This window comes from Carassius carassius, chromosome 3 (genome assembly GCF_963082965.1).
Source record: "Carassius carassius chromosome 3, fCarCar2.1, whole genome shotgun sequence".
Lineage (NCBI taxonomy): Eukaryota > Metazoa > Chordata > Actinopteri > Cypriniformes > Cyprinidae > Carassius > Carassius carassius.
The window spans coordinates 11,970,221-11,982,480 of NC_081757.1; the positions used below are offsets into that span (position 1 = coordinate 11,970,221).

The 12,260-nt window shown below is 38.9% G+C and overlaps 1 protein-coding gene across 5 annotated transcripts in view; it reads left to right on the top strand.

The window, feature by feature from the left end:
- The window catches only part of LOC132119430 (transcription factor SOX-6-like), a 100,002-nt gene that overhangs the window by 50,303 nt on the left and 37,439 nt on the right, over nucleotides 1-12,260 (top strand). For 3 of the 5 annotated variants that reach the window (XM_059529420.1, XM_059529385.1, XM_059529402.1), the window contains exon 7: nucleotides 10,731-10,854. In XM_059529420.1, coding sequence (XP_059385403.1) covers nucleotides 10,731-10,854 — 124 coding nt within the window. The remainder of the gene's footprint in view (nucleotides 1-10,730; nucleotides 10,855-12,260) is intronic. The other 2 variants (XM_059529392.1, XM_059529410.1) reach the window with 1 other exon arrangement.

Genomic DNA, 12,260 nt, shown 5'->3' on the forward strand with positions numbered 1-12,260 from the left:
TTGTAGAACATAAAAGACGATGTTTTGAAAAATGTCCCTACAGTGAAAGTCACTGTTGTCTAATGTTGTTTTTGACCCCACTGACTTTCATTGTACAGAAAAAACACTTCAGAAAGTCATTCACATTTGGAATGACATTAAGGGTGATTAAATAATTAGAAAATTTTAATTTCTTTGTGAACCATCCCTTTAACACGGTCATGCGGATTAGGGACAAAATGTATATGATACGGACCCAAAATCAGCTATTATTGTGTTCTAAATGAACAACGCGAAAGCATTTTGGAAGCCAGTGCATCTATGCATCTCCACTGAGCATCATCATAATCAGTGGCTGATTCATGATCCATGAGAGTGGTCTCTTGAGTCTGAACCCAGTGGAGGGTGGCATAAAGCGGGTGCTGTCCAGCCAGAATATGCCCCTGAATCTCATCAGAAAGCACCTGTCTCTCGCTGCCGCACCACAAGCCCACCATGCACGACGGACCTATACTTAGCTCTCATTGTGCCCGGGCCCTGCGAGGGGAAAAATATCAGTTGGTGGAGAACACATCGTCCAGTGTGATTTTGACTTAGTTTCCTCTCCCCTCCTGCCTGGCCCACTGTTTTCCCTGTTAATGTTGAGCAAACTGTTTTGTCTTTGCATTGGCTTTTTAACGTGGTCCTCAGCCTCCGCAGTGGGCACACACACAGGGGGAAAGAAGGCAAGGCATTAATAGCCTCTACTGTGTGCGGCCAGCCGGCAGTTTAGAAAGGGGGCCCGTGTTTTCTTAGGGCTAGGGTGGCAAAGCAAAGCATTCAGCCCTGCGCTTTGCAGCACAAAAAAGGGCCGCTTTGTGTTTCGGATGGGGCGGAGGAGGGTCCGAGAATTCCCGACGGAATACAATGAATGGGCCATTTTGTCTTTCGTCCGTTTTTCATGCACACTGAATTGTTGTTGTCTTTCTCTCGCTCTCTGTTTCTCCCTCTCTCTCTTTTTCATAATTATTCTTCCCCGTCACTGGGTGTGCACATGACATTTGAGCGTGTTTTAAAGTCTCAACACTCTCATGTGCCTGCAATAAAGTCCCGGCCATAACAATGTCAGCTTTCTGCTGGACAACAGAGCACTCTCTGTTGTTCTCTGGGCCCAGCTGCTGGAAGGGTAGAGTGAAGACAGTGGCTTAGTTTGCACACAGATGACAGGAAGAAGGAGAAATTCTCCTCTCTCTCTCTCTCTCTCTCTCTTCATGGACTCGCTCACTGGACAATGCCATTTTGAGTTAATGGGTGGTCTGACTCTTGACTTTCAGTTCTAAACTGGTGGGTCATGACCTAAAAATGGGTCACAGGTCTGTTCTGATGGACTGAAAACAATGCTAAATACCACTAACCGTATAAAACTGTAAAATAAATAACTTAAAAGGGAGAACAAATCACTTCCCATATCCTTGTCAAAGCAGTTAGATGGATGTCAACATGGACAGGTGATTTGCCTTTATCTTTGAAATCCATGAACAAAACTATGGAAAGTGAAAGAATATTTTTAAGTATTAATAATATTTTTATATATTATTATATTTTTTAATAAATAAGAATTATTAAGAAGAGGAAATGGTATTGTTACTAGTAGGGATGCACCGAATATTTGGCAACCAAAATTAATTCGCGAAAAAGGCCAAATAATATGTACAGAACAATAACTAACGCGATCAAATAGAGGCACGCACTAATGGAGCAAACATGTCGGCAGTGCAGAAAATAAAAGCAGAAAAAAAGCAACAACTCCATCGACATTCATGTTAGTATTGTAATTTTACTGTCGTTCTGTAAAATAAAATAAAAAAGTAAGACAATAATAATAATTACCCTAAAACAGTTATATTAATACATTTATTATAACATTCACACATAGTGTTCAAATTGGGATCTGTTATATATTCTAATGTTTTAAAAGAAGTCTCTTTCGCTCAGCAAGGCTGCCTTTATTTCTACAGTAAAAATACATGCCTGATTCAAGTCTCAAAAATGGCCTTATTCATTTTAAGTTAAATTGTGCTTTGTTGATATAATGTCTGACAGAATGTTTAAAAAATGTTCAGTGTTAAGTAAATATTTTTAAATTGTTGTTTTGTAATTCATTTTTTATTTGAAAAGCAGGACATAACAGTAAAAAGCACATTTTGGCAATTGAATTAATGCAATGGTGAAAAAAAATGGCAAAATAGGCCTACATGGTGGAAAAATGTGCAAAACCGTGTTCAGTATTCGGTATTCGGCCTTCGACCCATTGTTGAATTTTGTTCAGCTTCGGCCAAGAATTTTCATTTCAGTGCATCCGTAGTTACAAGAGCATTATTAATAAATACATGAATGCATGTATGCTATTTAATTTTAATATATTTCAAAGTTTCATTTTTAATTTTCATTGTTTTATGAAAACATTTCTTCTGTTCTCCTGCTAAAGACCCATAAACTATTTGCAAAATGACTCACTGAGATTTAGAAATTTGATTAATTTTTTTTTCATTTCCTCCTCCTTTTTTTAAATTAAGTAAACTATTTCTCTTTTATATTAGGCCTTTTATTTATATCTTAAATATTTATTATTTGGAAGGTTTGACCGAGCTTAAATATTTATCTTTAAATGCATCATGCATACTTCAAAAGTGACCAGAAAGTAAATAAAGTTAAAAATAAGAAAAGAAAAGAAAAAAAGAAAAGAAAAATAAATATATTGCATGTATGAAAGCATGAAGGCATATTGTACTCGCTTATAGCCTTTTTACCCTGTTTAGCTGCCCTACACCATCATGGTCTGAAAGGGTCTGGGTGTTTTGTGTATTGTGTCGATGCTGGTTTTCATAAATGTGGGATGTATATGTGGGATAATGATGTTGGCCTCGGACTCATTTGTGGGTTTGTTTATGTCTGTCCTTTTCTCCCCTCATTACCCATGCTGTTTGAGCCAGTCCCCTCGGGTTTAGCCAGTTTACTGAAAACCTTTTTAATTTTATGACCAGACCCTGAGAGAGAAAAAATATTTTTCTACTCTCTCTGCTTCTTTATTTCTTTCTTCAATTCTAATGTTTTTATCATTGTGTAAACTAATTCCCACATTAACTGTCTTCCTAGAGCAGGTAACCCTGAGTAAAGCAGACGGCATTGGTGAGTAAATTAAATGAGTAGTGAGAGAGAGGTGGACGTGATATCTGTGTGCACTATGCCACAGCAGTGCTGAGCTCAGAAGACTACTAAAGCCTTAGGCTTGTCTTTGATATTTTATATGCAATACAACCCTAATTGCTTGAAATATTTACAGACTTAAATTACATTTTAGGTTCTTAGAAGCTCTACAAGAATTTGCCTTAAGAACACATTTCTGTTGAACACACTGATCACATTTTGCTGGTGCTCTTAAGGGAATACCCCACCCCCACGCATCTTTGTACCGAACTAATTTACTAATTTCAGAATCCCAGCATGAGCCTCACTTCTCCCCTTGTAATATTAAGCACGCTCATTTGATTATTCATCAATTACAATCAACATATTGTAGTGATAAAGAAATAAATGGAAATTTATCTTCATTTACTCTTCCTCATGTCATTCCAAACCTGTATGAATAAAGATTAAGATATTTAGAAAAATGTCTTATAGTGCTTTTTTTCCGATTTAGTGAAAGTCAGAGGGGTCCAGTGTTGTTTTGGACTGTCATTGTATGGGCAGAAGTCTTCAAAATATATATTTTTTCCATGCATATGTGTTCTGCAGAAGAAAGGAAGCCCAAAAAAATGACAGTGTTTTATTTTCAGGTGAACTACCTCTTTAATAATGTTAAGTCAAATTGAGCATGAAATTCGGAGATCAGAGCTAAGTTGTGTGTGTGTGTGTGTGTGTGTGTGTGTGTGTGTGTGTCACATGCTTGCTGTTTTGCCATAAACTCCAGAGTGGACTTGAACTAAAGCTGAAGTGGAAGGCGAAGGGTGGGGGAGGAAGGGGCCGTTCTGCTTTTAACAGCCCTGGACTTAATATAGACATATTGGAATGGCTCATTTCCAAGAGGGCTTGTTTTACTGTGTAAGGAATTAGCGGAACAAGAAGTCATCTATTGGTTATTTCTTCAGACGAGCCAAGCGTGGGCCAGTGTCTGGTTTCTGTGCACCTTGCCCCGTCCGGCACTCGCCTGTGTGCACATGCTCTGAGTCCTCAGAATACATTTGTCCTCTGTCAACGTGGAGTCTTTTGTCAGTGGTGGTGTAACATACACCCAAATACACATGAATGCACTGTTTGCTAGTAGTCCTGTTCCAGTATTGGGAAGGTTAATCTTTTACCTGTTTAAAACAGCCACAGACACATAGAACAAAAGAGAGAATGAAAGAAAGAAAACATGGTTCTCATTGACCAATAAGCCTTTGAGTCTGTGGGCTAGTGGATTGTCGAAGGTGGGTCGGTCCAGGTCAAAGCCACGGCTGCCTCACAAAGCCTCTTTATTCCCCATCCTGTATCTGTGTGGCTGATGAGGGCCTCCCGCAGAACTCATCGCTAACAGAGCAGAGAGAGGAGAACAATGCGTTTAGTCTGTAGCACCAAGGTGGAGGCCTGGTCTTAATTCCAGCCCGGCGCTGACAGAAAGAGCGGGGATCAAAGTCCGACTCAGCCCTATCGATCCACACGGCCCGATTGTCATCAGGGGCTGAAGCAAGGCTGAACAGAATATCTTGCGCTTTGATAACAGCCCGGTGAACGTGGGTTTATGTGTGTGTGTGGGTGGGATTAGAGCTCAAAGCTGCAGCCGGCGTGTGGTGGAGGAGCGCGGTTAACTGATAAATGACCTGTGACGTGGGAGTAATGTGTACTTGGGGATCTATGGGATTGTTTAAAAAATTGACCTCTTCAGAACAGAATAATGTGCAGACTCCTGAGTGCAGAAGTGGTTTCATTCAGCAAAGAGCTCTCTCTCTCTCTCTCTCTCTCTCTCTCTCTCTCTCTCTCTCTCTCTCCCGCTCTCTCTTTGCTGGTGAGTTTCCAGAAAGCGCTCGCTCAGTGTGTTCACAAAGTAGCGGGTGAGAAGTTCGCACTGTCGGGGCTCACCGTGCGGATTGAGCGCAGTTGCCAGGTCCTCTAGAATCACTTCGCTTTAAAATGGATCCCCTAAGGTGGTTTTCTTTCACAGTCATTTTGTCTCTGGCAGCATCAAGCAAGGAAAGAGCGTGTGACGTATCGGTACTTACAGTAACAGTGAAAGCTGTTTTCACTCCTGCTAAATTTAAAACACTATGTTAGAGCCTTTCTTTGAGACTTTTAAATAGAAACGGTAATGTCCAAGGGAAATGGCTCCAAATTTGGACCAAAATATGCCACAAGGGTGGAAGTTGGTATGGTCTCACCTTCGGCTTTTAAAAAACGGGGTGGCTGGCTCTTAATGCTTAACCAAGGGCTCCAGAGGCTCTCTGGCTCCTTCCAAAAATGTAAAAAGAAAAGAAGTTAGCCACCCCTCCCCATCTCCGTCTTATCTCGTCAACATTGAAAGGCATTTTGGACATGTTAAAACAACTCCCCCTCTTTTCCTTTTAAAAGGGGAAAGAATCCCAGAGTGATGCTCCTTGAAGATCAATCTCTATTTTCATGTTAAAGGGAGTTGGGAACAGGTATAGGGGGGGCACGTCTCCTGAGCCCAGCAGGACCCTTTAAAAGACAGCGAGGAGCATGGGTGCTGACAGGGGCCCTATTGAGCACGGTAATGACTTGTACATCTCCATTTTCCATGCACTTGTGTGACAGACTGGGTCAGGATATGGCAGCAAATACACATTTATAACTACATAGGCTGTTGCAGGAGGGCATAAACATATTAGTGCATTTGCTGGATAAGAAGCACACAGTAATCCACGTACAGTGTAGCTCCTAGGATAGGCTGGACTGTCTGACCTTAGGATAAACCATTACTGAAGCTAAGTGCTGATGTCAACATTTCCACTAACAACATTGATTAATCTATAGCTCCCTATTTACTTCAGGGGTCCATCACCCCCCCCCCCCCCCCTCCCATTTCGGTCATTCAACCTACAGCAAGCTCACATTGTTTTTAAACAACCCACTGCTGACAAGTCTACGTTCAGTGTTGGGAATTAGTGATCAGTAGTGTGATTGTAGCTCAGCTGTTTTCTAAACAGAGTAGTATTTCCAGCAATGCACTACTATTTTTCCACAGTGTATGATGACAAAACATAATTTTTTTACAGTATTACATGTGCAAGTATTAATCCGACATATTTCTTTTCTCATACCTAGTTCATTTCAGTAAATGGAATTGTTCATTAAATTGAATGAATCAAAATTAACCACTTAAAACAAAATCAACTTCATTCCCAAAAATCAACATTGAAGCTTCCTTTTCTCATGTAGATGAAAGGCTGTAAGACTTTTATATTTTCCTTTTAGTTGTGACATATAGAAAAACAACAAAATATTATTAAAAATATGTAAATAATATTTAGAAGTGATATTTAGTTAAATATAAATATTATTTGGAAATAACCTTTAGTCAAATCTTTTTTAGCTTTTATTTTTCTTTATTAGCGTTGATTAATTTTAGTGTGAATTTATATATTCAGATTTGTTGACACTAATGAGTTTTTTCGTTGTTTTTGTGCCATAAAATTCTTTGCTTTTTGAAAAAGGAAAATAAAATATATCTTAAATATGTACCTATTTAAATACAAATAGTGTAAGTATGTTGTTGTTTTAAAAATAAATAATTTAATATAAATTAATAATCTTGGGCATTATTGGACTGTGTTTTACTAGAAATTATTTCAGTCTTTCTACTTCAAAATGTAATATTTAATTCAAAGTATTATTTGTCATTTCCTTGTAATGAATTGTGAAATTTACTAGCAAGTTCTGAGTGAAAATACCACACCAAATTTTCTTCTGTGTAACTTGTTTGTAGAAATGTAGATTCATTGTAGTTTAATTGCTTTGTATTGTGAGTAGGTTCACAAGCTACAGTTTAAATGCTTCCCGACATGGCCTGTGTTTTTAACGGAGGGTAAATGAATGCTTGATCTAAGGGCAGGGGACAGTAGCGAAGACACACGGCTGAGTGATGTGTGTATCCCTGACAGAGAGACAGATTGTGCTGTGTAGCACCACAAACTTCATCAGCTGCACTGAACTGATGATATATGTGAGACGCTGAAGGTGAAGAGGCCTCGCTCTCTCTCTCTCTGTGTCTCTACACCCCATGAACCGGTCGGCCGTGTGGAGAGAGAAAGAGGCTGCCAGCTACACAGCCTGACTGATTGCTACAGATGCTCTTCCTCAAGTACTGCAAGTTACATCCTCGCCACAGCAGGTCTTCGGGGACAAACAATAGCACCTGTTCCTCATAAGATGGGGCTCGTTCATGTATCTTTAATGAAGCTTTGGGGCAGATGGCGAGAAATGGCATTATCCCATCCTCTGGTTCTAAGGATTTGATAAGACAAAGGGCAGATAGGAGGCAGGCCTACAATGAGCTGAGTTTATGAGGTTCAGAGCTTCCAGAGGTCTGAGATTTCCTATTCACATCTGCTCCACTTCATTCTTTCACGCTCTTGAAGATCTGACTGGCAATACTAATGTTGCAGGCAGCCAGCCGCCTGGCACACCAACGGAGGGGGCGGTAGGGGGGGTGGGATGCAAAATACCAGGGCACAGATACACAGATATGGGCGAGCATGTTCATACATACCACATGTACCATATACATATGTGGATCAACTACTTTGACTAGGCTATATAGTTTACAATGCAATAAATACATTTTATCAGATTGGTTGTTGTGTGTGTGTGTGTGTCAGAGCATCAGATCTTGTCTTGTCTTGAAGACTTTACTTGATATGTGTATATTCTGTATCAGCAGATGTGGTTACATAAATGTATAATATCAAAATTCTTTGTTTTATGATCTTATGGTTACAAAACTTTTAAATGATCATTAATTTGTTAGGAATTCTCTTATTTTGTATGATTTTAACAAGGAGTGTCTATGTTTCAATTAATTGAATGTAATAAATAAATATAATATATTAATACAAAAGTAAATAAATAATAATAAATAAATAATTTTGTGGTTATATAAACATGTAAATATAATTTGTTAAGAATTCTTTTCTTTTTTTTTGGTTGTGCTTATCAAGTTTTGGGTTTTAATTTGTTTGATTAAACGCCTCTATGAATTGATAAATATGTGAAATTAATAAAATAATAAACATAGAAACATATCAATTACATATTTTAAAAAATTTAATAATATTTAACTATTTAACTAATATTTATATTAGTTTATCATATTAATAATTTTATAATAATAATAATAATAATAATAAATCTATTACTGATTTCTACTGTTCGTTTGGTGTAAGTTGTCTCATGTGTAAGCATGCATGGATGCAAACATGTTGTGTATATAAAGACACATAAGGGACAGACACAGAGAGACAAATAGATCCAGTGAATGAGAGAGACTGACGCATATAATAAGCGAGCTTCAATGCATAATGCAATATGCAATTTATCAAAATCCATCTGTCTAAGTGCAGGCACTTAATTCCATTCTCTGTCTATTAGCAGTCAAAGCAAATTGCCAGTGATCATCTTTAAATCTTTATCTGCATTGTCTGCTCAGCTCTACCAGTGTACGTTAATTGACAGGCTTGAAAGCTAACCTTCACTATTAGTCCCCACTTTAAGGATGCTTATTTGATTTGCCACTCACAGATGTAGCGTGTGTAAATGAAACTTTAATGTAAAGGCCTCATTACTGCAAATCACGACCTCTCAAACTGAGGGCAGTGTATCTGTGCGTACCTTTCCTTTTTCTTTCTCTTGCTGTTTGCGCCTTTTGAAACAGCATTAGAGGAGTCTGTCTGATTATTAGTTATTGTTAGCATTGTTAGTCAGTTTGTTTGTTTCGAACGGTGTCTAATTCTAGGTTATTTAAAAATGATTTAGATTTGAATTAAATTAGACATTGATGATATAGTTTAGGAACAGATGGGATAAAGCATGGCAGACCAGGTGTTTCTTTCATTATGTATGTGAGCCTCTGTGCAGGACTATGTGAAATGACATGATAAAGAACAGTTGTATTTTGGTTCCACTTTAAAAGCAGCTGTTCTGTGTAATACTGCGGCTTTAGACTGATTCGTTTTGCAAGGTTAATGTGAATAAGGCTAATGGCAATTATGTATGTGACTGACCTTAGCGGCCCTCTGAAGGAGAACAATTTACATGGTCAGAGCCATTTTTCTAAAGCACTTTAATGTATCTGAGGTAGTATAAGACCATAGATGGTGACGTATCAGATGCTATTTATCTTTTCAGTGTAATAGCCCCTCTCAATCCACTTTCATTTTGATTCACCTCACATGCAAGTAACCCATTTCCACAAACACATCCATGAGGTCATGTTAAAGATCATTTTTTTTGTCACATCTGTAAAATGAAAAACAAAAACATGCAGTTCTTTCACTTCGGCACAGTCTCAACTCTGTAGATGCACTTTTTAAAGTGCAAAGCGCTGTAAATGGAAAAGTGCCGGATTTTTATTTTTATTTTTTCTATTTATTTTTGCTTAGGAGAACTCACTTAGTCCGAATCACTGAAGTGGACCTGAACACTTGTTTAGCACCTGGGGAACAAGCCCTACTGATCTCTAACATTAGGCGCTTGAAAGGCGAAAGCGGCATTAAAAAGGCAGAGATCTCGCCAACCTCAGCGAGAAATGCAGAGCAGAAAGTGGTTTCTCAGAGCAGGTTGATTTCATGCCCCAATGCTGCAGCGGTAATTGCGTCCAGACCGGTTTTTATTGCAGGCTGATTTTAAAGAGCGATGAATGGAGAAACACTCTATAATGTGTTTATTTTGGGTGGGCCGACCTTTATTAACCCGTTCTCCGGTTGGGCTCCCCAGAGGTGAGCCAGCTTGGCCGCATTAACTCTGCCCTGGCCCACGGTAGCGCCGCTGCAGCCTATCACCCACAGGCAGGAAGCAGAGAATGACAGCAAGATTTGGTCCGGCCAACACTCCACAAACATGTGTTTTCAAACTTCGATGGGAAGCCGCTCGGATCCCTAAATACACACAGACTCTCTTTTTCTTTGTCTCTAGTTCAGCATATCTGTTTTTGCTCTTACACAGAGCTAATGCTATCCTTATGCATGCCATTAACGTTCTCTCTATTTTGCAATAAAGCAGGAATAAAGATTTTAAAGGCACCACACGCAATGCCAGGTGTTGACGTTATACATGAATTATCAGAAATGCATGCGCGTTTGGGCTCATTCCATCTTTTTCACAGCTGAAAACATGTGCTGTAAATTACCGGACTCCCTTGGGCATTTATCATGTATATAAATGACCTTCCAAGAACAAGAGACAAGAGCCGTATTTCTGAGAGGATCCACATTTTCATTCAGTTTATTAGGAATGTCTACCTGACATTTCGGTTTAAATCTAGTAGCGTACTTTATGTAGATATTACCCAAACAACCTTACCATGCTGTTTATGGTACAAATAAGAACAAACCCTCAACTGTTCTAGTGTGTGTGATAGCCACTTTGAAGTGCTAATGTGCGATTGGTGGACATTAAGTGCAGGTATTTGGTGAGTGTGTGTGAGATGGATCGGGGTCAGAATATGAGCAGTGCTGTCAGGCTGTGTTAGGCTCCCATGTGATCTCCTCTCTCTCGGTGTTCAGCAGGTCCAGGGTCACATGCCTCCGCTCATGATCCCCATTTTTCCACACGACCAGCGCACTCTGGCAGCAGCCGCGGCAGCCCAGCAGGGCTTCCTCTTCCCCCCAGGCATGTCCTATAAGCCAGGTAAGAGAACACACTTCAGCTCCTTGAGTTTCCTCTACACTTCTTTGTTCCTCTTGCTCCTTGTCCACTTTCCTGGATTATCCTAACAATCAGATACACCTTTAAATATTCACATACCAAAATGTTACATATTTACATGTAAATATTAACTTAATATATTTACTATACATTTCAGTAAACTGAAAATATACACATTTTTCTAAATATCTTTTGTCTTCCAAAAAAAGAAAGAAAGAAAGAAAGAAAGAAAGAAAGACATACCGATATGGAACAACAGTAAATGATGACAGAATTTTCATTTTTGCTAAACTACCCCTTTAAATATTAAAATAGTTTAATATTAGTTGTCAGGGGAAAAAACAGCCTCATAACTGTCTTTGAGAGGGGACAATAAAAAGTTATTTCCTGGCTGTCTTTTATTCTTTTATCTGCGGTATGTTTTTTCTGCTTCACCAGTCTTCACCTTACCTCAGGGGAATATACGGGCCACTTTAGGGCTTACTTTGTCTCCTCACAACTTCCTCAGCACACATTTTATCATCGCTTGATTTCCCTGACCAAATCATCACAATGTTTTTAAAGAGCCCAACCTTTTGGATTCGGAGAGCAGAACATCAAGCTCTCCTTGTCAAGGCAATTAATTCTGAACACTGTGAAGTGTATCACCTCGGTGAGGCAGCCTGTTTTGGCAGAGTTCAAGGCATTTCGAGCCTTCAGAACAATGGATGGCATGAATGAGGACTGGAACATAAACACTGTCAGCATGAAAGGTTTCAACTTCATGGGTCATAATTCTGCTGAGAACACGTTACTAATATAATCCATGCCCTTGTAAAATGTTTTAATGTACATTTATATATTATTCACATTTAGAACGGTTACTTTTGTGAGGGATTTGTCATTGGCACTGATCTGTAAATACTAAAAGCAGATAGGTGATATTAAATCTATAATTATTTCAGTTTCTTACAAAAAACAAACAAACAAACAAATAAACAAACAAAAAAAAAAACAGGAAGGTGACCCATAGGAGTGCACATTTTTCATTTTGGATCTGAAGGGCCTCTGGTGAAGGAGCCATCGTACTTGTCTTGACACGCCTTTTTTCTCCTTTTGTGAAAAAGAAAATTGCTCCTCACGCATGCACTGTAAATTCAAAAACAAATTTGTAGGAAATTGCTACAACACGCAGGCTGACTCACTGCCAGTATCCCTCACCCTCATATCCAGCCATTGTTCTGAGGTTTAGGGATGCGACCAGTCTCAGTTTCTGTAATTAAACCAAGTATATTGCTGCCTCCCAAGGGATCTGTAGCATTAAGTTATATGTCCATCATTCTATCATTTTCTCCTTATTTTTCCCCCTCTCTTCTTTACCACAGAGGACTGTTGAGAAAAAGAAAAAT